The following is a 27,021-nucleotide window of genomic DNA, read 5'->3' as shown; positions in this document are numbered from 1 at the left end:
TAATGCTCTTCTATGTCTGGCCAGTTGATGATCCTTTGTAAGTCTAGGTGTTGCTGAGCAAATAATCTGAATATTTCTTTACATGAAAACTGTTAAAATTCAAATTAGTTAAAGTGGATAGATGTCCACTGTTGCATTTAAGAGCAATTTATTAATGTAGTAGGCCAATATTACTTAATTTATACATGCTTGCAAACTTAGTGGTCACAATCCACCTAATAATTCCTCAAAGATTCCCAAATTAATGGGAATTCTATTTGAATATTTTTTATCAGATTATGAACTGGAGCAGTAATTGTGTGAACAATAAAAAAAATGCAGCTTGAAAACATTAGCTTTGTCACCTAGAAGGTTAGGATGACAATGAAGAATTGGAGAATGAAGCAGGAATTTGAGGACATGGCCACAAATCCTTTCCCTGATGCTAAATGATAAAGGCAAGATTGTGTCTCCATTCCATGGGGACAGAAGTAAAAATGTCAGTAGCCATTGCTGACATACTCTAGAAAAAGTCAGGGTCATGAATATATTTTGAGCCTGTAGAATATTTTCCTAATTGTACATAAATTATCTGGGAAGATTTAAACACAAAATCGTAGAAAAGAAAATAGGTATATATTAAAGTAGCATTTAACCAAAAATATTAACAAAAGCAACATTTTTGTATTGCTTATTTGAATATCTGATATTTTGATACCTGCACTTATGATTTCAATTTTAAACAGATGGGAGTTTATTAAGACTTGATTGATTAATTTTTTAAATAAGTATGCTTCGCTATTTTGTTCTCCAAATAATTTGTATGTGTGGCTGCAGAGTAAAAATGTGCTTTATATCATTTCTAATTATGAAATGCTTGACCAATATTTACCCCCAAATCTTATGCACAGAGGAATATTGAAAAAAATCTGTTGTGCTCACCTAAGGGAGAGATAACACTAACTATATCATGTGTTTTTGATGAAGCAAAAAACAAAGTAAATTCACTTATTTTCTCTAGAAATTGTCTCATGGGTCTTTTACAAATATAATAATCTCCACTCTGCAGTTAAGTCTCCAATATTAGGCTTTAATAGTTACCAACAATTTTAAAAAGCAACAGGTATTTAAGTGGAAACGCTTTTGTGCATTTATTTGTAGTTTCCAAGTTGTATTACAGATCGTTCATAGATGCATCGGAAAGCAGATGGCTGAATTTCCCAGAATTGCACAGGGTTACTAAACAGGCTTACTCCTGAATAAGAGGCTTTTTTGCTATTGTATCCAAGAGGACAGAAATCATTAGGGCCAATGGCAGCAATTTTGTTGTTGTGAAGGTAGACAACCTGAAAATCAAAAACATAGAAGTAAAACTCTTTTGTTGTAGTCAATTATAAAAAGGCAAAATTAATATATAAGAATATCTAAATGTTTGTGTCAAAATACTTTTCAACTTTATCCATTCTCATTGCAAACAAAGGACCCATAAACACATGTAATCAGTTTATTTCCATGAGATAACAAGGAAATTTCAGTGCCTTATCTTTCCATCTTCTGTCACTTCTATATATTTGTACATTCCAAATACTTACATTACACAGATTCCCAACTAATTGAATATTTCAGATACATAAATTTCTGATGCTAGACTTCAGCAGCTCCAAGATGTTAAAGCAGGAGTTCTTACCATATTCTAATCACAGATATTTCATATCCTTCTGCAGAATTCAGGGATCTGAAAATCTTCATTTGTTAATATTGAGAGTAATAAAGTATTCTTTGATAATGTTTTTTTGTGATTCTCTTGACCACTACAAGATTGAACTAACTGTGCTAAAAAAAATTATATCATAAAATGAAACCTCATCAACATTAAATGCTGCAATAAACATTTCTTGTACTGGAGATTGGACTTCATGCCCTATGCCAAAAAAGCCAACACAGTGCTCGGCTGCATTAACAGAGGGATAGAATCAAGATCACGTGAAGTATTAATATCACTTTACAATGCCTTGGTAAGGCCACACTTGGAATACTGCATCCAGTTTTGGTCACCACGATGTAAAAAAGATGCTGAGACTCTAGAAAGAGTACAGAGAAGAGCAACAAAGATGATTAGGGGACTGGACGCTAAAACATATAAGGAACGGTTGCTGGAATTGGGTATGTCTAATTTAACGAAGAGAAGGACGAGGGAGGACATGATAGCAGTGTTCCAATATCTCAGGGGCTGCCACAAAGAAGAGGGAGTCAAGCTATTTTCCAAAGCGCCTGAAGGCAGGACAAGAAGCAACGGGTGGAAACTAAGCAAGGAGAGAAGCAACCTAGAACTAAGGAGAAACTTCCTGACAGTTAGAACAGAAGCGGTCAATGCTCCAACACTGGAAGTTTTTAAGAAGAGACTGGACAGCCATTTGTCCGAAATGGTATAGGGTTTCCTGCCTGAGCAGGGGGTTGGACTCGATGACCTCCAAGGTCCCTTCCAACTTTATTATTATTATTATTATTATTATTATTATTATTATTATTATTATTATTATTATTATTATTATTATTATTATTATTTCCAAATCATGATTCTATATGCCTTAACTATTATGATTTAATATGACAGAAAAATGATGAAATTCTCATGGGTATGACGTAAGCTTTTTTGTACACCTCCAATTACAAGAGAGCAAAAAAGAAGTGTAAGTTATGTTTCATTATAAAATTATCTGTCTAGCAATGTAAAATCTCCAAGATTTCCCAGCATAATTAAATTCAAAAGAAGTTACTAAAATTAGGCAATATTGACAGTCAGAAAGGTTGCAAAGTGCTAAGCATCATGTTTTGTATTCAGGGAATTAATAGTTTATATTATCTTTATAAATACAATATGTAAGTATTATTGCATGTTTATTATAAACTCTGGGGTTAAGGTTCATGTGTAAACTCTCATCTAGATATTTACCATGGACCCAGACTTTCTTTCTTTCAGGTTTGCTGTTGTTTGCTGGACCAACTTCAGACCTTTGTTTTCCATCAACATATGCTTGATCATGTTATTAAAATGGCAATTACTCAGGCTATCATTCTAAAGCCAAAATGCAGCATTTTTCTGCACGTCTTTTTTAGGCCTAGGTACCTCTCCAATATAGTGTATTTTATCTGTGAGTTTAACAATATTTCTAATTATTGTCCTTAGGATATACTTTACCTGTATGTATTTGTGTTCTCCTAGTCCAGCAGGTACTTTGGCCAATTCATTGTTGTTTAAATGGAGTTCTCTCAAATGTGGCACATTGGTTAAAGATCCATTTTCCACACTAGCAATGCGATTGTAACTGAGACCAAGCCTATAAGGAGAAAAACATTGTACCAATGGTGCTGAAGTAAAAGTTTGTTTCTATATGTTCATTAAACATAATTTATCACGTTGATTTGTTGTGATTTCATTTGCATTATATGCATTTTTACTTATGCTGCAAGCTGATGTGTGCAGTTCCACAGAAGCCAGATGCCCTGTATATAATTTAAAGAGTTATGAAGGCCCCAGCAAAAGGAAAGTATTTTTTAAAAACTAATGTTTTAGAGAAGGGTAGAATATATGTGGGCTGCATATGATCTCTTCAGACCCTCGTTTGTGCTTGACCGCAGAGACATAATATTTTGACTGTCTTTTGGATGGAAATTTTAATAGATAAATTAAGTTTTTTAAATCTTACAGAAACCTCCATAGCATCACACATTAAATCTTTTCTAACTCACATCAGTTTTTAAAGTATTCGGTTATTGAATTTTAACCTACCTTGATAAAGATATTAAAATAATGAAGGATAACTGTTCAAGATTAGAAAAAACTACTTAAAGTGAAAAATTAGTTAATTTAAATAATTAAACTAGTATTTTAAAATATCTGTTACAAAGTGAGATCTGCCTTAATAGATTTATATATGTGTATATATACATAAAAAAGCATACTTAGCCAAATTGGGAAGTTCACTTAAACTATCTCTATCAATTTTGCTGATTTTGTTGCCATCAAGATGAAGTTCTGTCAGAGACACAGGAAGACCTAGAATTTTTAAAAGAATGTGTTTATGTATATATATTGCATACAACTGCAAAATTCCTAGAAACATTATTTTTTATGCATTATGTGACACAGATGAAATTTTTTTTTTGCAGTTTAATTAACATCATTTTTTACTGTTGGCACCGAGTCACTCTAGATTTCTTACATACAAATTATCCTTAAGCTCATTTGCTTAAATTCTTATGATAATACAGTCATGCAACAAGAAGGACCTACTGAAATTCAATGACCTTTTCCATTTAAAACATATTGAGAAATTATAGTCAGAAGTATGAATGATTTTCGGATTAACTCTTCACCATGTCTTTACTGCAATTAACATACACTCTTGTTAGATGCGAAAGGATGCTTTCTACTGTTTAAGAATTTTGGAAAGTATTGCATCAATCTTAGAATTTAATTTGCTAGAATGCTTAATTAGTTTGCTGTGACGTGTCTTACATCATATACCAAGTGAGGGATCAACACATGTAGTACAAATCACCTTGATAAACACTGAAGACTGGATATATGCTATCGATATAAGGGCAAGGGACAAGATGGATATGCTGAAGGTGCACTTTCGTTCTTAGCTCATTTATTTGTATTGTTCCAACTCTGCCACAAACAGGGAACTTAGTTTCCTACATGTGAATGTGTATGTGGATTATATAATATACTGATAGTAGTATACTGAGTCAGGTACAGTCCTGCTTCTTGAGATTTGTTAACAATAATCGCTGAAGTAGAGAGACTGAAACTGGAATATCATTCCCCTCCAATAAGCTGAAGAAAGGCTAAACATTTTGACTCTTACAGTAACAAATTCACTTAATAAATGATTCTGTAAGAAAGATTGGAAAACTATTTTAGCCACTTCGCTTTCCTCTATTCCATTTTGAATTGGACCTGCAAGTTATGTATTCACAACACACACACCTAAACTGGAAATGCGTATACTGCAAAGATTCAGAGAAGTTGTAAAGAAGCTATGTTCTTTTTGCAACATCCTTCCTATGGAATTCCAGTCACTCAGCTGAGGTACTCTATTTAATAGGCATTCTTTGCATCTATGCATTCCTTTATCTAATGTCATAGCGGTAAATGGCAAGTTATATAAAGATAATCAACTCAAAACATTAGTAAAATAAAAAGTTGAACATATGTGTCATTTACATTACTAGCCATTGTTTTGAAAGGTAAATTGAGAATAAAAATATCCAAATACCAATTTAAGGTATTACTAAGATTACAATGCATTTGGTCCTAATTTCAGAACATTAAGATTTTCTCACATGATATATTCCTTATATTTAGACATCACTTATTTTATATATATTTTAAAACAAAAAATGAAATATAGACAATAGGGTACTTGAATGTTGATGTTACACAAAACCTCTAAAAACAGTGATTTTACCTTTAGGAATTGAAGTTATATTTGTGTCTGAAATACGGAGGTAGGAGAGCTTCTTCATCCCTTGAAAGGCTCCATTTTCAACCCCTGAACTTTTTAATGGATTGGTGCCCAATTCTAAAACGCATTAGCAAAAAATAAAAAAAATAAGCAGTATACTGGTTATAGAATCACCATCACCAAGTTATATAATATACTAATTCTAACTTTTCTACTCAATTTTGCTATATATAAGGAAAACTAATGCAATTTATTGTTGCATCTCTATAAAATTATTCTTGATTTTGAAGGAAATGGATAAAAGGCAATAGGATTCAGATTGCAGACATATATCAGAAATTCCTTTAGATATGTGAAATGTTATTAATTAAAAATAATTAGAATTCTTATTGGCAATCCTAAAAAGTGTAATAGTTTTATTGATCTAATGCATGGAGTATCTATCAATTGCTGGATCAGGCTGCTGATTTGAATATTAAGGGCCCTAAGTGATTTGGAACCAGGAGAAGTGACAGATGGCCCCTCCTGCTACCAGCCAGGTAGATTGCTAAGATTGCAAATTGCCATTTTGTGATCACTCCCCTAGAAAATATCTAAGGCACCAATGGTTTTATCATTAGGCCTCTGTTAAACACAGTCCTTCATCCAGGCCTTCCTTTTATGAATGTTGTGTTAACCATTTTTGTGGTTTTTATTCATCCCTCTTTTTAAATTGAATATGTTATTTTTCTACATTTATAAAGACTTTAATCTTTATAAATGTAGTAAGTGGTAAACAAAAACATTAAACAATGAAATAAATAATATTATTTTCTGCAATACTTCCTTTAATTTTTTTCTTATCTTTCTTCACCTTAAAAAATTAAATGTTACTAGCAAAACAAAATATCATTTCCTTGCAGTTGGGTTAATGTGCATTCCTCAGTTTCTTCAATTGGCAGATAATATAAGACTGTGATTGGTTGATTCCTCTACCTTCATTTCTTTTCCAACCATCATTTGCAGTGAGAAAAACTGTCATTGCTTTCCTTAACATGTGGTATAAAGAAGTTGAATGAATGTGGGGAAGTGCTTTTGCTAATACTGTGATCTGTCACTAGGGCTGGAAGAATTAAAATTGGCAGAAACATCTTAAAATATGTAATGGTTACATTTGGGATAAATCTGTTTGCAATATGCATCAAACCCATATTCCTGATTTATATCAATCTTTTGTATAGAAAAGATTTACCTATTTTTAAAAACATAGATCTATTGCTCTTTCAAAAGAAGACAAGTCATGTATTTGAAAAAAACGTTAATGTTTAATCTAGATGTGTGTACACAAAGAACTTGTGTAATGCCTAAATGACAGTTTGCAGAGTGTTGCTTAGGCATTATGTGAACATGTGTCTCTGCAGAAGGTGCCAACTTCCTGTCCAGCTCAAGCCAAACTGGCCATGAAGAGGAAGATCTAGTGATTGGGAGAGAAGGGCATGCCTGCAGCAGCCTAAAGTGATCACTGGAAGTTGAGGAGAACTCTGCCTCTGAATGCATGATAGCAAGCTTCATCAAGGAACAATTTGTATGGTAAATGTTTCAGGAGAACTGGAAAAACATTGCTTCAAAACCCGAAAAGATAGACAAAAGGAAGATTCTTCCAAGATAGACTCAGGTTAGATAAAAGTTGTACCACTTAAACATCCTTTAAAAATATTTAGTGGGTTATTATTCTTCACATTTATATCCTAATGCAATCCAAAATGTCTCTTGGTAATGTATGATGCAAATAACCATCAATTTAATGACCTCAGCATGAACCATACTACCCATCTCACATATGAGTAAAAAAAGTTTCTCATTTTTTTAAAGATTGAGGGCAATAGAAGAAGGGGACGACAGAGAATGAGGTGGCTGGATGGAGTCACTGAAGCAGTAGGCGTGAGCTTAAATGGACTCCAGAAGATGGTAGAGGACAGGAAGGCCTGGAGGAACGTTGTCCATGGGGTCGTGATGGTCGGACATGACTTCGCAACTAACAACAACAATTAATTGTGACACAATTACTTAATTCTCTTTGGAAAGTTACCTCAACAAACCAATGAAGAAGCTCTAACTAAATTTGGATTTCATCAAATTTCAACAATATTTTCCATTTTGCCAACTAATAAGTTCCTATCATAAACTTTTATTTATAAGTAATGGTGCATACCTATGACAATCACATTATTCAGTCCAGTGAAGGCAGATTTCTTTAATTTGACAATATCATTTTCATGTGCACGCAGTTCCTGTAAACTTTTTGGCATGTTTTCTGGAAGTTCCTTCAAGTTGTTTTTGGAAAGATAAAGTCTCTCCAGTTTCTTGAGTGGAGAAAAAGCTCCAGGACTGATTTTGCTGATTTTGTTGTTAACAAGAATCAATGCCTGAATAGTAAAGTAGGACAGTTGTTAATGCCAGACAGGAAATATATTATCAGAAGCAAGATTATAAACATTCACCAGAATGCTTGTATGCTAATCTCCCAATGGCCTGTTTTTAATTTTATTTTTGAAGTACATGTTGGCAGTGCTACTTTTATGCAGTCAGTATTTATATGAGTGCAAAATGAAATGTGGTTTGGCTGCAATTTTAAAATGACTGCCAATAGAGTGGGAGAAATACTTGGATTAAGATTGTGGCAGAGAAGAAGTAACTTTAACTCTTTGCCCTGACACTGCCTCTCTCACACTTATTTCAATTTTCAAAATTTCAATGGAAGAAGAGTACAAAAACCTGCTGAGAAATCTTATTTAGATTTTTAAGTGGGATGAGAGCTTATTCAGTAAGACCCTTGAAAACTAAGGGCACATCCAGATAACCAGTCTTTTGAATCCTTCTGTATCCATTTTAAAACAGATAAAGGTAAAGATTTTTCCCTGTCCAGTCGTATCTGACTCTAGGGGGTGGTGCTCATCTCCGTTTCTTAGCAGACTGAGCCCGTGTTCTGTGATGATATTTCCATGGTCATGTAGCCAGCATGACTATACACTGAATGCTGCTACTTTTCCACCAAAGTGATCATATTTATCTATTTGCATGCTTTCAAACTGCCAGGTGGGCAGAAGTTGGGACAAGTAACAGGAGCTCATCCTCTCATGTGGCACTCGGTCTCAAACCTGGGCTGTCAGCTTTCCAGCTGACAAGCTCAGTGTCTTTAACCCCTAAGTCACCGTGCCCTCTTTCCATTTTAAAACACACCTAAAATTGAACCAGACTCTTTGGATATTTTTTTTTTCAGATATCCAATAGTGATATCCTATTAGTCTAGAAGGTCATTGCTATTGGATTGGTGCTGGCTGTGGAAGCCTGAAGCTGTGAAAGTATAAATCATTGGGCCTGTGGGAAATAGCAATGAGCAACTTGAAGAGGGATGTCTGAGCCAAAGGGGAAGAGACATACTTCTATGCACCAAGTGGTGGTTTATCTTATTTCTCTCCCCTTGTACTGTGGGCAAAAAAAACCTGCTGAAAGTAGAATGTTCCCCCTATGTAATATCTATTCTATAGCCATTTTGTGAATGTTGGTATGCCAGATAATAAAAGAACGTTGAGCATCTTCTCCTTACTCATCTGCTACCTTTAAAGAACATTTAACCATCAATTTAAGGAACTATTGAACTAGATCATAACAGTTCATAAAGTCAAGTCTCTGGTGGTAATTTGAGTCTTAGTTACTAATATTAAACCAAAGCTGGGACATTTAAGTCAGTCTCTCTCTCTGCGCAATGAATGCTAACATGACTGAATTAGGTTTCAGATTGAGAAACAAATGTAAATAAAATATTTCAAACTAATTACAATTTTTGAATGATGAAACAAAATGTTTCTCTAGACTTCATTAAGGTTCATGCAGCTGAATCTGAATTAACATGCACATATAATTGAAATGCAAATATTGTATATTCAGTGGTGGGATTTAGCCAGTTTGCACCAGTTCGGCAGAAGCGATAGCTAATTTTTTGTTGCCCAGGTCCAGAATGGACTTCTGGAAGTGGCATCCACACAGAGAACCAATTATTCACATATTTGAATTTTACCACTGTGTATGTTACATGAGTATTTAGTTGAGAGAAATTCAGGCTCCAAGTTCTAATATCAGAAATGAATTAGGGTGTTTCCTTGGGCACAGCTTTTTACTATTTCCACCCTCAATCCCTTAAAAAATGCTTGAAGTTGAAATTTGATCAACTTAATTTCTACTAGTTTTGAAACATTGAGAAGAGCTAGAAAACACCATGTCTGAATTGTTTTTCCTCTATAAAACTAATAGGAATATTTAAAACTGGATCTCAAAGATTGTCTTGTCCTCTGGACAATTACTGGAGCAATACAAATCAGCTTGTTCTGTCAACACAAAAACACACAAATAAGATTACATAAATTGTGACTGCACAAACTTCCTTTTTTGAGGTACATACTATATAGTTGGTATAAAACAAAAACAACCAAAAATCCACCACTTCCACAACGTTATGTCATGAAAGTGTCTTTCCTTCTTTTTGTTTTGAAAGTGTCACCTAATGTAATGTTGAAAGGATAACATAGAAGCATTTTTGTTAACCAAACGTTTTCACAATAGCTTGAACAATGTAGATTGCAGTGAAAATCCCTATGTTTATGAGGGGAAGTAATGGGCTACTTGACCCTGGTTTAAATGCATTATTCACATCTTCTCCTTGGTTGGATAGATGATAGTAGATTCGAACAACTGTATTGCTTATATTTGTTCCTTTTAAAATCAAATATTTCTAACAGCCTTACCAAGTTCATTCACTTGGTTTTCTGAGCTGAAATATGTAGATAGTACAGATGTAGGTTATGTAGGTTTAGATGTAGATATATATTATATTATTATAGTATTATTTCTGTTCCTTTCCTTCAGAAAGGCTTCTTCCCTTAAAATTTTGCTATAGTTATTAAATTGTGTTTGTTCATCTTATTTATTTCTCATGCTAAGTTGCGCTCATATTAAGTACAATCATGGGGTAATATTCTTTCTGACATTTAATATATAATTTTACAGAATAATCCAGTAGGTGCCAAAATTATTCTAAACCCTAGGTTTCCTCATCTTCCTTTTATACTGATCTCTTCCTGCAATATCTATATAGTTAAATAACTGTCTTCCTCATACTATACTTAAAGAAACATATTTCAAATTTCCTTGCTCTTTTCCAGTCTCCCTATTCACAAGTGAATTTGTTGCATAATCATCTTCCTTTAACCTTCATTCTTGTTTTAGTCCTGGGAAAATCTGCCCTTCACAGCTAGGGCTGGGAGACATGTAATGCTTATTTCAGGTTTCAGCTAAATTCGGCAGAAGATTCACAGACCTCACTTGACTATCTTAAAATGTATGCTCCAAACAAGAATGAAACATCAAGTCCAGCAGTTGATTGCCCAGTACAGTCCAAAAAAGACAGATGCTTACATGTTTATATTTCAAAGACTCTTGAATTAATGTATGCTTGTCAAGTTGCTTGGAAGCCTTGGGAAGCAGTTGAGACATGTTTACGTATTGGCCTTCCTAGGCCTCAGAAACTACCGCTTTCTACATTATTCTTACAATAGAGCTGAATCCAGGAAAGTTTTGTTCATAACGAAGTCATTTTGTCCTATCACTCTTCCAAAAATAACCCTTTACAGACTTTGTCTGAGATAAATAAATACTTTAAAGGACTTTTAATAAATACTTTAAATGAACCCTTGACTTTTAAATTTTACTTATTTATGTATTTATTCAAACAATGTATCTAGTTTGCTCATCTTAAATACATAATCCTGGGCAACTAACAACAATGAATAATAAATTTAAAGGAGTTCTTAAGCACAAAAACAAAATATTTTTTTAAAAAACAAAAACCAATTAACCAAGGCAATATAGCAAACTTCCAATAAACTGTATGAACATTGAGCTCAACAAACATCCTGGCCTAGGGCCTGGAGGAAGATGTTTCACAGCTTTCCTAATGCCCAAGAGGATCTAGGCCATCTGGATCTCAGGGTGAGGAGAGGTTGGTCCATAGTGCAGGTGCTACAACAGAGAAGGAACCTCTTCTAGATCCCACCACATGATAATGTTTGATAAAAGAGACCTGGACTATTGAATATATCTTTTAATTGATTTTAAATTTCTTAGATTTGTATTGATTGTTTTGTTTTTTAATTGGCTGTAAGCCGCCCTGAGTCCACTAGGAGAAGGGCGGGATATAAATGCAATAAACTTCAAACTTCAAACTTCAAACCCACATATCAGATCTGGTGGCCTGGACAGAAACCCTAGGAAAGAGGCATTTCATAAAGAAATGTGCTATGTAAATCAGAACCTTGAATTGTACCTTGGAAGCATACCTGGGAGCCAGTGCAGCTCCAGCAGCAATTATTTAAATTGGTGCTCCAAAAATAATGTATACCACTCTACTCAGGATCAGCTGAAGCTTCTGAATGTTCAACAGCAGCCTATATAGACCACATTGTAGAACTCTAATTGGAAAGTGACAAAGACATGAGTGACTATCATCGATGCATAAAATGGATTTGTGCAAAAGGCCCCACAGCCAGGGCTGCCACCTGCTATATGAGTCAGAAGCCATACAAATCTCCAAATCAAAATGTAGGAATTATTGAAATACTAGCATAAGAGTTTAAAATGTTATTAAATTCCACATATGGAAAATGCAGTGATGGTCAAGGCAGTGGAAAATAGTTATTTCTTTTCCAGTTCAAGTAAAAACAGTGCTAAATTGTACTCAAATCACCAAACAATTGCACTTATATCACATACTATTAAGATAATGCTCAAGATGTTCTATTCTAGATTTGCAAATGTGTGTAATGAGAACTACCAGGTGTATAATTTGAAATCAGATGAGGCAGGGTCACATTACTAACAAGCAGTGTTTAGTGAAAAGGTAAGAAACAGTATCAACTCCAGTTACCTTGGCATCTTTCTGAGAAGTGGAAATGAACAAAACTTTAATACATCTCTTGCTGAAGGTGAAAAGAGAGAGTGCAAACATTGATATGCAACAACAGCAAAGATTATGTTAACAGGAAATACTCTTGCATTACAAATACACAGAGAAAAATAACAAGACTTTTTTTTCTTAGTCTTAGAATGATTTTGATAACTATATCCATAAAATAGAGAGATGCCATTTGGAAGAAAGATTATGACAGATCTAGATAAAAAGTGCAGAAATATACTGATGATAAATGTACATATTGTTAAGATTATGATATTTGAGTTGTAATATATGGCTGTGAAAACTGGACCATTCCAAAAACTGAAGGAAGAAAAAAAATATGCCTTTCAATTGTGCTGTTGAAGAAAATAATTGAGAACACCTTGGACTAGAAGAAGAACAAATAATTCCATACAGGATGAAATAAAGTCAGACTGTTCACCAGAAGCCTGGAAAATGAAACTAATACTTAAATATTTTAAATGTATAAGTCAAAAACAGTTTGGAGAAGACCCTTTAGATTTTTTAAGACAAATGGTTAAATGGTATTACTGATAATTCAAGCATGAGCTAAGAATTTAGACAATTCTTGTGAAATAGTCACAAACAGAGTAACAGAGTTGGAAGGGATCTTGAAGGTCTTCTAATTCAAACCTCTGCTCAATCAGGAAATCCTATACCATTTCAGACAAATGGTTGTCCAGTCTCTTCTTAAAAATCTCCAGTGATGGAGCACCCACAACTTCTGGAAGCAAGTCATTCCACTGATTAATTGTTCTAACTGTCAGGAAATTTCTCCTTAGATCTAGTTTGGTTCTCTCCTTTATTAGTTTCCATCCATTGCTTTTTGTTCTGTCTTCAGGTGCTTTGGAAAATAGGCTGGCTCCCTCTTCTCTGTGGTAGTCTCTTAGATATTGAAATGCTGCTATCATGTCACCCCCTAGTCCTTCTTTTCATTAAACTAGACATCCAATTCCTTCAACTGTTCTTCATATATTTTAGCCTCCAATCCCCTAAACATCTTTGTTTCTCTTCTCTGCACTCTTTCTAGCACCCCAATATCTTTTTTATATTGTAGCGATCAAAACTGGATGCAATATTCCAATTGTGGTCTTACTAGGACATTATAAAATGGTACTAACACTTCACATGATCTTTGATTCTATCCCTTTGTTAATGCAATCTAGGACTGCATTGGCTTTTTTGACAACTGCAGCACAATAAGAACAATAAGAACAACCAATCATTCAACCCAAAATTTCATTGTCACAATAGCAAACAAATAATAATACAAAAATAATAGCCAACTACAGCAAAGGCTGTTATGATTATATGAAACTAAAATGCTAAGACATAAAAAAATTGAAGAGGAAAAATTAAATAATGTACCAGAAACAGACAAACTTATAAAACATAAGATAAAACAGAATAAAATGCAAATATAATTTTAAAAAGTAAAAACAGTATATTATCCCTACATGATTAGGAAATCTTATGCCTTCTTACAGAAATCTCTGCAGCAGAACTTAGCAGAAACAATTCTGCTAAGAAAGAGTTCTGATCTGCAAGCAGGAATCAAACTTCCTCTCCCTCATGACAGTTTTGCTTTTGTTAGGAGGTGATAAAGGCATGCCTACCCCAAACTTAATGTAGAAAGAGAAGTGGAAGAATACAGAAGAGGGGGGTTTCTGGTTCATTTGGACCACAAGGATAGCATCATTCAGTGAGTTGAGAGCGACTGAATAAAAACAGCATGTGAACAAAATCATCCAATCACTAGCAAGAATTATTTATTTAACACATTTACATAGCTACCCATCTTCTAACCAACTCTGGATGGGTCCAGAATCAATCTACTACTCTTGTCTCTCATGTTCACCCCTATACATTTTGTGAAAACAATAAACATAAAGAGAACCAGATATATAAAACTTATATAGAAAAACCTATTTGCTTTCTCTTTTTAGTAAATTATAAATTTAGAAACTGTTACCTAAACCTCATACTATTATTTCTGCTTACCTATTTCCTCATTGTACACTTGAGTGTTACGAAAACAGCTTTGAAATATTTGGGGCACAATACTTTTTCATGGACAAGTTCACTTATATTTTATTCTAACCATTGTAATACAGCTGTAAAACATTTTTATTCACTAAATGCATCATCTTGTTTGCAAGACTGGGGAAAACAGATGGCTCCTCTCTTTATGCTTTGATTTTTAGCCATTTGAAATTCTTTCATCATTAGTTATACACAAGATATCTGTAAAAGTAGCACATGTTAAAGAAAGGAACATTCATGAAAATCAAAATGTTCTAAACAGCTCTGGGGAAAAAAACAAGGAGGAAAGTGTCAGCAAAAAGTAAAGAAACTGCCATTTTGAACATTTTGTGTTGTAGTGTATTGTGTCCCTGATGTATATCATTTCCTGTTCATCATCAGTAAAAACAGGAGGTATGTTTTACAGATGGGTCTGTTGTGCATATCTAGAGATGCATATGGTTTTAATTCTAGGTTCTAAGCAGCAATGGCCACATTTGGGAGAAGAAAAGGTCATGCACAGTTTAACAGCACTAGCAACGACCCTCCCCCAAAGCATCATCCCTTCCTAAAACCATTTACCATTCATGTGAAGGTATAGGAATGCTTTTCAGTCCAAGAGGAAAATTGCAAGAACATCCACTGGCAGAGTAAAATCTAATCTGTTTTAATACTAGTCAGTGAACATTACTGAGCTTGGATTGTCTTTTTTTCTACAATACAAATAAAGGCTGCCTAGCAACTTCTTTTTTAAGAATGGAAGGAAGGAAGGAAGGAAGGAAGGAAGGAAGGAAGGAAGACTTCTCCATAGACACTGATACCAACATGTTAACTTGACACATAATCCTACTCTTTCAATTACATCAACCTCAATTAAAAGTGAATTGAACTGCATTTGCTCTGTAGCGAGTTGCAGCTTCCAAGTTGAAATGGATATGCTTTTTTAAAAAAATGTTTAATATCATTGATCATGTAATAACAGTATCAATTAGAAACAAGGCAGAGTTGATCTGGACCAGGTTTCAGAGAAATTATATACTGTTGGCATATCAGTAGTTTAGTTCCATCCATATGTGATATGAATGAAAAACTATTAAATTAGGTTTGTACTAGGCTTGATGTATTCCATTAGACACTGTTGAATTGTTGTAATGCCCTGCCACATCAGTTCTTTAATACATTCTGTTTCTAGGATCTAGGATTAGAAATTTAGGACCTTCTGATAAGTATGACCTGTTGTCCGTCTGAATCAGCTGTGTAGAACATTCTGTGTTAATCATCATAAGAAGCAATCCAAAGAATTATGAATCTTAAAGAACTTTAAATCAGGGCTCTCTAAACTTATTGTTTTGAACTAGTTGCCTAAATAATATAATACTAAACAACATAATTTGAACCAATGGATTAATAGCCAACAGAAGGGAAAGTCATAGATCAGCTTCAATGTAACATAAGAATAAACAATGTAAGAACAAACCTGTCAGAACAGGCCAAGACCAGCATTCAGTTTTTTACAGTAGCTAACCAAGTGGCCCTGGAAGGTGGAGATGAAGACATACCCCTTATCCATGCCCCTTATCTATTGTTTCCTTGTAAATAATATTTAGAAATACAGTGAAATTAAATCTTCAAGACTAATAGCTTGGAACCTCAATGAATCTATCTAATTTTCTCTTAAAACCATGTATGCATATTAATCAGTGGTGGGATTCAAATATGTGAACAACCGGTTCTCTGTGTGGATGCCGCTTCTGGAAGTCCATTCTGGGTCTGGGCAACAAAAAAATAGCTACCGGTTCTGCCAAAGTGGTGCGAACTGACTGAATCCCACCACTGATACTAATGGCTATTAACATATTTGTGGTAATGAATTCCATAGATTAATTGTGAATAAGTGATTCCTTTTCAATAAGATTTACTGGAAGAAATCTGGTCTTGGTTTTTGAAGGGAAGGGGAGAAGAGGTTCTCCCTGTCCTTTTTCAGGGTTTCTTAAAGACATAGAGGATATAAACAGAAGTGTTTGCCTCTTGAGCATTTATATTGACTATGTACATTTGATGCTACAGTATGTTCCTTGGAGTCATGCGTGTAAACATGAATTCTTAGAGTAAATACTTATCCAAAGCTGACCTATAAGGTGATATAAAATCATCTGTTAACAGTACTTCTGTGATGCATGTATAGGATTAAGGTGCATTGGCTTTACCAAGTCCATTATTACTGGCAAACACTAATTAAACACTTCCTCTTCTCCTCAGGGATTTCATGAGAAAGAGAAATCCTGTCATCAGTGTATTGATGGCATGACACTCTTAAGCTCCAGATAAACCTCAATTGACTACTTTATGTAGATGTTAAATAGTTTAGACATTAAAAGAGCTATGCAAGAGCCAAAGTATACTTGCCATGGAAACAAAAAAGCTCTTTTTTGGAGAATGGCCATTTTCTAGAAACTTTAGCAGTCCTGAATTCCTAGATGCACATTCCAAGAGACTCCTTAGATTTAAGAATTATCTTATTATCAAACCTTAAATATTAGTGTTTTCAGTGGCAAGTGTAAATCTCTCTGTCTCTCTGTCTGTCTGTCTGTCTCTCTCTCTCTGACACACACACACACACACACACACACACACACACACACACACACACACACTAATGGTCTAAAATGGTCCCTAAGATTGTCCAGGAGATTGGCCTAGAGCAGTGGTAGGCAACCTTGGCTCTTTTATGACTCGTGGACTTCACCTCCCAGGATTCCTGAGCCAGCATGCTGGCTCAGGAATTCTGGGAGTTGAAGTCCACGAGTCATAAAAGAGCCAAGGTTGCCTACCCCTGGCCTAGAGTTTTTCCTTTCCTGACTCTCTTTTCATCTCCCATTTGATCGCTGCTCTTTGTTCTTTTCTGCTAACCCAAAGCACTAGGTCTTCATTACCTTGAAAGAAGGATATGCCATGTGCCATATTTAGATGGAAAATAGGGATGAAGGTGGAATCTTTGTACATTCTCCCTTTAATATTAATAACATAGTGTGTTTCACTACAACTTACATGAAGACTTTTCAGATTTTTGAAATCTCCATCCTTTATTTCAGTTATTTTATTGTTCTGTAAGTCGAGTAGAGTAGTATCTGGGGGAAGATCTTTCGGAACTTCCTTCAAACCTATAAGGGAGGGGAAAGATTATTACAAGCAAGAGAATAAAGATATCTGAAAGAAATTAATTATATTTTAGACTGTCAATTTAACCACAACTACTGCAAACAAATATAACCTAGATCTTATTTCTAAAAGTTATGAAAATTTTTCAATTCAATTTGTAATATAAATCATTGTGATCCTTCCTCTTTTTTATCAATGAGGAATTTCTGAAAGCACATACAGTTTAAATGATATTCATATTAATGTGAAAGTATTAAGAAGCCAATCCTAATCAAGGTTCCCAATTTCATTAGTATTCTCAGATGTCCATCACTTTTCCATTTTTCACCATTACAAACTAGTGATGCATGCATGTAAAATAAATAAAAATTTAGGCCAAGATTTAAGTGCATTCAGTCATTTTGAAAATTCCATGTTCTAATTATGGTCAGTTGGAACTAAACTATAATTCTGTACAACAATTTGAGGCCAGACTTGGAAACTTTCTCAGTACCATATTCTGCTGGTGTCACCAGACAAATGTTTGAAGAAAGGCCTTGTTTGAGTTCATTTACTTCTCAAGTATCTGAAGAGAGTAAATTGTATATAATCAGTATGGGCAGTTCAAGCAGTTGTTTAATTGGATATGTATCCTTCTACTAAAATAAACTGTGAAATTATTTCTGTAATGATCACAATTCCAAAATATATTTCAAAAAGGATTAATACGCTCACATGACTGATCAGAATGTAAATGCTCACTTTATTGGATTAATAAAAGCTAAAATATTACTTGATTAAACTACATGAATTTTATTTTATTTTTTTGAAACTGAGACTATATTCAGGTTGCATGTGTCTGTGTATGTATATGTGAATATAAGCATACATGTCTATGTGATGTGAAGAATGTATTTCTACTCAGCGGCGAATTCTTGAATACCATCAGGCAGATTGCTTCAGCCATTTTCAAATACAGTTTACATGGAATTAACATTATTTCATACAATCTTACTTTACCAACAATTTAAATGACCTATTGTATATTTTTGTGGCATGTGTTCCTGGGTTCTGTGTTATTATTGCATAACAAAAAATAGGACCACATAACTATGGAATATAAAAATAAGGTTTTTAATATTGTTTTGTAATAGAATAACAAATAGTAAAAAGACAGTTGAAGTGACTTAACTTGTTGTTCATCAGTTTAACTTTATTTTAGTAGGTTTATATCTCATCTTTTTTTTCCCATCAAAGAGCCAGTAGTGGCGTGAATGAATTTCCAGATGTCTCCCTTCTAGGCACTAAACACAGTTAAATCGATTTATGTCAGAAGTTAACTATATCAAGTACATCATCTATGTAGCAATTGCTTTTGCATTATTCCATCTTTTCTTTTTTCCAGGATTCACGTTTGTGTACAGATAACTCAATAATGTAATAGAGCTGAAACCTGCTATGATCTACTACATTATCTTTCAGTGGGAGCTTTGTTCTGGGTGTCTTATTTGATGCGGTATATTCTATCTATATCTATATCTATATCTATATCTATATCATCTATATCTATATCTATATCTATAGATAGACATGACATATATAGATATATGTCATGTGTGAATAAAAAATGGAGGAAGAATAATCATGAATATCAAATATCTCCAGAATTGAATGGTTATAAAAGATTATTTAAAATCACAATAACAGAAACCTAGAAGATCAAGAAATTAATATCAAGTCCAAAGGACTCCCAATATGGTCAGTAGGCAATGTGGTAAAGGAAGTATTAGAGAAAGGGATTTGTTCGCAAATGGTAACAAAAATAAACAGATATTTGCACACAAAAAAACCTAGAAAAAAATAGCAATGGACACAAAGCAAAATATTAAGAAGATATTAAAATTAAAAATTTTAACTTTAAATAGTTTAAACATTTGAATACATCAGCTGGAGAAAATCAGCTAGAAGGATTAAAGAAGACTAAAGGAAGTTTTCCAGAGAGGTTTTAAGTAGGGTTTAAATATGAATATTTAGCTTTTTTTCTGAAATACTGAAAACAGAGCATTAGATTCTCTCCAGATGGTATCCATCTGATAGTTCTCAAAGAATTCAGCTATGAAATTGTTTATCCTGTAATAAATATATGTATCATGTTGCTCAGAGGGCCTACATCAGAGTAGATTGGGAAGCCAACATAATGGAAAACAGAGAATAAAAATAAATTATACATTATGCCAAAGGAACCATACAAATAGCTAGATTCCTCAAGAATCTGTATTGTAAGGGATGCCTTTTAATAAACCAAGATGAATGGTGAACTGCAAAATGGCTATTCTTCTGAGATCACCTAAATTCAGCTGACCAATTTAACTCACAAGTAAAGTACTAATTAGATCAGATTCTTGAAAATAAGTCACTCAAAATATAAGAATGTGAGCCATAGAATCAAGGTAAAGGTAAAGGTTTCCCCTGTCCAGATGTGTCTGACTCTAGGGAGGTGCTCATCTCTGTTTCTTAGTAGAGGGAGCAAGCATTGTCTGAACACACTTCCGTGGTCATGGGGCCAGCATGACTATACATTGAGCTGCACAGAACCCTGTTACCTTCCCACTGATGTGGTAGCTATTTATCTACTCACATTTGCATGCTTTTGAACAGCTAGGTGGGCAGGATCTGGGGCAAGTAACAGGAACTCACCCCATTGTGCAGTGCTCAGGTCTCAAACCCAGGCTGTCAGTTTTCCAGCTGACAGACTCTGCATCTTTTAACTGCTGAACCATCACGCCCCTAGAATCAGTGGATCAATGTGCCTTTGTCTGTTTGAATGGAATTATAGTTGTGGAGTCAATAAAGCTTGATATTGTGGGTGCAATAAAGAATTGGGAAATGTATGTATATATATATATGTGTGTGTGTGTTTGTGTGAATGTGTGTGTGTATTTCATTAAGATCAGTTATGAAATTCAATCTCCACCCAAATTGTTATACAATTAAATCAGTACTATCACTGACTACCAAATTTGTCCAAACATGCAATTAAACAATCTTTCCAAGCAATTAACATGCAATTAAAGAATATTTTACTAACTAATTGGTTAGTTCAAGCACAATTTAAGCTTATACAAGAAGTGGTACTCAATATTTTGATGTTTGGCAATAATATCATTTTCTACTCTTACCCATTAGAAATGGGGAAATCTGCAGAGCAGCAATTAGCCTTGTTACAACATAGAAACATTAATTCAGTTGGAGTCTGGGGACTTCTACTGCTGATTGCAAAGCAATAGTTTGCTGATTTGGGAAGAAGGGATAGGAAGATTTCCTATTTATTCAGCCCAGTAATTTGGAATAAAGCAACATATATTTAGCTTTATGAACAATGCATATCATTTGTTGGAGTTATAAAATATGTTTATGAATTGGGATATAATCAGAATTTTTGACAGGACATTTGAACAATCTGTGGAGCTCTGCTGTATCTTTTAAAACTTACTTGTGGCAGCACAACTACCTAGAAGGCAACCTAACAATTTCCTCTTTTACAGTAAGGACAGTATTTATCTTTGGAATTCTATAAATATATGTAAATGGAACACTGGATTGAAATAAAACTATACTCAAAATTCCATAGCATCATTTGTAGTTATTTCAACCATTTCATTTTAGCTATATTGTTTAAGAAAAAGTCAACCATGAATACAAGATAGATACACCCTTTAGAAGTTCATAAAAATATCACAGGATTTTAAATTTAAATATGTTTTTCTTATTTTTTTTCATGCTAAGCTTTTTGATTAGCAAAAGAAGTATCTTAACTGCCTCTACTCAGGTATTTTCAAAACTGAAGAAAATATACCATTTCAGGAAATAATTCAGTGCAGATGAATATGGATAACAATTAATATACAACCTTTTTTTCAAACATTTATTTAAAAAATCCTTTAAAAAGTTTTGGATGAATGGTCTGATTCAGGTTTTGTCAAAAACATTGTATATGCTTATACTATCAGGATATTCTAAAAGTTATATCCAGAAATATATAATGTGCTCAAAAAATCAATATATGCTACTGTTTAAACTTCTATATCATTCTTATGATTCTAGATTCCAGTAGGAAATTTAAGAAAACTTGAAATTCCCTTTAAGATTTAGGACTAAGAGTCTTTGGTTAATGCTCATATTTTATTTTTCAATGTATTGTTTATCACGTAAGAACAAATACTAAACCAAAATTTTGTGATGTAGAAAAAAAAACTTTAACAAGTTTTCAGTTCATGGCTTACTTTGTCATCACTGCCATTATATATGAAATATAGCAGGGTTTCAAATTTATGGCATCAATATTTGACATGCAACTTGTTTTAGAAATGAATTAATAGGCCATGATGGCACTTCTTTTCAGGCAAGTGAATGATATAAAGATAAATTTCAATTTGTTGGCATCCTAAATGGTAAGAATGACCAATGAATACAAATATTTCTTAGTTTTCTGACAGTGACATGATTTCTATATGGCTATATTTCCATAGCTAATGCCTCTGGAAAATGAACTCTTAAGGGAAGAAATAATAAAACATAATTAATGTGCATTACGTATTAGAATCAGTTTGGAACTGGAACAAAGATCTGAAAATGAAGAGAAGAACTGAAGACAGAAAACAACTCAGGAGATTAAGTATCAGATATAGGTATGTGTTGGAATTGTTAATCCCTATTATTTTATCCTCTGTGGTGCTTCTATATTTGTAGATAAAATAATATTACAAAATTGCTGTAAATATCTGGAGATATTTCATATCAAAAAGCTATTTTCATTATACTTGCATCTTATTATATTTTTAGGAAATTAGGAAAACTTTAAAGCATAATAGTCTTTATATTTAATATTTTTCATTTATGTTCTGATTATTTATTATGGATACATTGGAATGAATTGTTCTCCTTCTACCTCAGCCAGTCTCCACATAGGTAGAAATAGGACAAAATAGATTATTAATGCTAAATGAATAAAATGGAGTTAAACTGATGAATTATATGAAGTCCCCATGATCACTTCTCCTTTATTTAATTATATCCCTTTTGTTCTATCATATTATAAGAATAAAAGACAGGATAAAATGAATGGAAAGAAAATGAAAACCAAGGCCTTACTTTTCTACATGTTAATAAGATTATTCAACATAACATCACATATTTCAATTTATTTAGAGGAAATTCAACACATTGAACACAGTGTTATTGCCACAGAATATTAAAACTCATTTAAATCAACCCAAGCATTTTATGAGATAACATTTCATTCAACTTACCTAAATCGGAACACTGTACAACCCGGAGGTGGCATTGACAACGAAATGGGCACACTGGCATAGGAGGGTATACTGTAGGTTCAGGCGTTCCAGATCCTGCTTCATCTTCAAGCATAAAATCAAACAAGCCTCTTTGATAAAATGGTTTGGCCAAGCAAAGTGGCAGGAATAGAAGAAAGAGGATAGCCAGTTTCATGATTTAGTTCATCTATTCAGCAGAGCAGGAATGAATCTAGAAGTCAAAGCAAAGGTGTACAAGATGGAAACACAATTTGAGTATCTTTTACACATTTATCATTTAAGAAGCTTCTGGTGTCACAGTATTCTGATGCCATTGTCTAGATGTCTGGTCAAATGTATCCAAAGGATCCAGTGCTTTTGTCAAACTGACAATAGATCATTGTGTTGTTACAACCCAAACTGTACCTATTTCATACATGTGTGTGATGCCATAATGCATATACTAAGGGGGCAGGGCTTGTATTACAGCAGCATGACATATCTTGTGTTATTTGACACCTTCTGACTCCACGCAAATACCTCCAGTTCTGGCATTTCTGGTCCTTCTGTTCTTGCATGATATTGTTATTTATCTTATATTATGTATTTTTCAGATGGAGTTTGGATTTTAAAGAAGTTTTAGAAGTCCTTTATTGAATGATTTTAAAACATTTTAGCACTGTATTTTTTTCCTTTTAAATAAATAGAATGAAAAGAAAATGTGGGCATGTTTGTTTATCTATCCACATGTCAATACAGTCACAATTTATACAAGAAACAGAGAACCATGGTAACCCAGAGTTACAAAAAGCAACATAGAGACAATTGTATATATCACTGATTTGACTTCCATTTTATTAATAACAGATGCCTTTACTGGAACTCTGTGCAATAATGATGGATAAAAGTCATACAAACTTTCCATCTCTGGTTCTTAGTCAATATAGAAACTGGACTGAAATATTTTGTTCCTACATTTTACATCTGGATGATTATTCTGAAGTTCTGAAACTTATGAATGGGGTTCAAGTAAGTGAGATTGATTGATTGGTTTTGACAATCAACAAAGTTATCAGGTAGTAATACTCTGTGAAAGGAAGCTTTAATTGCTTAAAACGAATTTTATGCCTCATTTTAAAGGGAGGAAAAAACCTTCAGTTATCATAATAGTGCAAATGAGCCTTACACTGATAAAATGGTATGGAACTTAAATTAGTAATTAGGCAAATGAGATTTAATTGAAGATTCAGGTCTTCCAGGGTGAATGATGCAAGAAGAAATGGGAGGAGCTGAAAGGATTTCTATAGATAGAAATTTATATAAAAATCCTTTTGTATAACTACTTAAATTATATACAAGAGCAAAAGCAAACAAAAGCCAAATCACAGAAAAGATTTATATTAATGCTAGAATATAAAAAAGTGAAGCCACGTTTCATTGTTTAATGAACAAATGAAATGAACACAAATGCTCACTGTTCTTAATGATTTTTAGAACCAATAGTATATTTATTCAGATAAATATGTTGTCTTTTGTTGTTTCTTCGGATCTAATTTAGATGTTATCACTGTGGCATGAATTTTCCCCTCTTATTGATCCTAATTACTGTCAGTAAACATTTATCAGCATATGTTTCATGAGGCAAATGTTTGACATTTATTTCCCGCATGAACACTGACATTGTGAAAAGGAAAAATGTTGTTTACTTGCTTGCTCTTTATAAATAATATTTGTGGCATGAGACCTTGCTATTTACCAAAATGATAAGAAAACTATACCTTATACCAGAAACCATCATGCCATTTTATTGAAATAGTAATTTACTGGGTGATTTACTTAATTGCAGGGAAATTAGAATGGAAATAACAAAATTATAGAATTATATTTTCAGAGAAATCCTTGTACAAAATAGAAAATGAAGTCCAATCAGGTTTTCCATAAGTGGAAATTATTCAAGACTTGGATAAGACAGCATTTAAAAGGCTGCAGAGAATGCAGGCACAGAATGGAGAAGAAGAAAAAAATCTCATTGTACAAATGGATTCTCCTTTGTGAAACATTGTATTATCCTCATGATTCCCTCACATATGCATGCACTACTTTTTGTTCCCATAACCATCTTGTGAGAGAAAAGCAGGAGAGGAAAATGTCCCAAAGTCACCTCTTAAATTGCATTATGGGATAAAACTTGCACCCAGTTCTCCCTATTCAGTCCTAACACTAGTGCTAACTACCTCATCTCAAAGCTATGTAGTTAATTTAGAAATTCCAACCAATTGCTTTATTTTGTGTTAACTGATTCATTAATATGTAGTGAATAGCTATATTTTTCTATTTCAAAAGAATATCAGTTGAACACATGCTCTATGGCATTAAAAATTAAAATATTTACTAAAATTGCTATTTTGGTCTTCAAATTAGTCATGGCATATAGACTAATTCATATTATGATGATTTTTAATTTTCTAATAGTAATGAAGTATCATGACACTATGAAAATGGGTGTTTTGGATTAGAAAACAATTAAAGAATTGTTTTCAATTAAAGATTAACTAATTTTGATTATTGGTTTGGAGGTATAAATGGTAGATGATTATTACATTTAAATCACAACCAAAATGTAGTGTCACAAGCACAAATCCTGCATTTTTCTATATATATTTAAATACCCACAATAAAGATCAGAAATAAATCTTTTATTTTGAAGACAAACTTTTATTGAAATGTCTTTAAAACATTTTAATAATCTAGCAAATAAACAAGGTCATTCTGCCCTTAAAAATGGGCCTTATCCTGCTGTATTCTTTAGTAACTGTAGGATTTTTCATCAAGGTCTCCATGACTGCATAATGGGAGTGAGTCCTATGAGCCTAATGAGATATTCTTCTGCATAAATTTGAATAGGAAATTCAGAATAAACATGCATGGTTATGAAGAAACACACAAAGCCTCTGAATTCCTCAAGATATATATATGGGAAACCTTATAGTTTAAAACAATACATTATATTGCACTGAGCACAGGGGTGGGGGGTACTTTAATTCCATACTGCATTTTGTTGTGGTATTTTTGTCCAGGATTTTAGATCTCTTCCTGAATCAGTTGTAACCACAATCCTTGGAATAAATATTTAATTTAACTGACTAGTGGAAGACCATATTTTTTCTTTCTTTTAGACATGAGGAAACTATAGCTCTGTTTTACTTCAGAATTATCCTTTGATAATCATCCTTTGATAAAGCTGTAAATGGATTTTAGGTACCCAAAACTTATTAGGTATTGCAAACTGATGAATTGAATATGATATCAATTTTCAGACAGGCTGAATATCTGCTTTTACAGTTCTTTGCTTTTACCACTGTACAGCTCTGTTTGTTTGTCTTTAGTACTTTGCAGCTGAGAATTTCCCTGTCTAAAATATCTAATCACTACAAACATACAAAATATACAACTTTAGAATGTTTAGAAGGATCTTTTATCCTATGAAGAAAGGATTCCCTCTTTAATTTAAAATAATCATTGGGAAGAAAAACATTCCAGTTTTTCAAGTATAAACACGAAATCTTACAGTTCTTTCATCTTACAATATCACCCACTCCAAACTCCACAATGCAAAAAAATCCATTGCTGCAAAATGCCTTAAGAAGCGTGCCAAGACTTTTAAAAATAAAAATAAAAAATCTTCCAAAAATATAAGATATGGTTAGGAAATATCAAATGTTCTCAATAATATTTTCAAATGTTACATATACAACATTTCTCCCAACAACTAAGAACTTTTCTTACACTCTCAGAAAGATTTTGCTTTTTAAAAGTGAAAATAAAGTGAAGAACAATTATTAATGAAAGCCATACCTTTTCATCCAGGGATTTGCAACAGGCACTCTTGGAGCTGAGAGGCAATTAACCGAAAAGAGCAAGGCAGAAGATCCTGCAGGTGTGGAAAGGAGGAGGGGTAGTTGAGTGAGGCGAGACTGTCACTTGGTAAGAACCCCTCCTGCTTCTTCTATTCCATAGCACAGTTAAAAAGCAATGTTTTTCTCAATGAAAAGACTCCAGGCTGCTGACACCCACAGTACATCATATGGTAATG

General features: G+C 33.4%; 1 protein-coding gene across 1 annotated transcript; it reads right to left on the bottom strand.

The window, feature by feature from the left end:
• Positions 1 to 27,021, bottom strand: DCN (decorin). The gene is made up of 8 exons (XM_015812890.2): positions 26,784 to 27,021; positions 22,929 to 23,160; positions 17,530 to 17,642; positions 7,645 to 7,858; positions 5,457 to 5,570; positions 3,943 to 4,036; positions 3,179 to 3,317; positions 1 to 1,325 (listed from the first exon to the last, which is right to left on the bottom strand). Exons 2-8 carry the CDS (start codon positions 23,122 to 23,124, stop codon positions 1,131 to 1,133), a joined length of 1,065 nt encoding a protein of 354 aa, XP_015668376.1. The 5' UTR covers positions 23,125 to 23,160; positions 26,784 to 27,021; the 3' UTR covers positions 1 to 1,130.

This window comes from Protobothrops mucrosquamatus, unplaced genomic scaffold (genome assembly GCF_001527695.2).
Source record: "Protobothrops mucrosquamatus isolate PMUCROS unplaced genomic scaffold, P.Mucros_1.0 scaffold_65, whole genome shotgun sequence".
Lineage (NCBI taxonomy): Eukaryota > Metazoa > Chordata > Lepidosauria > Squamata > Viperidae > Protobothrops > Protobothrops mucrosquamatus.
This window is presented reverse-complemented; position numbering and strand designations above follow the sequence as displayed.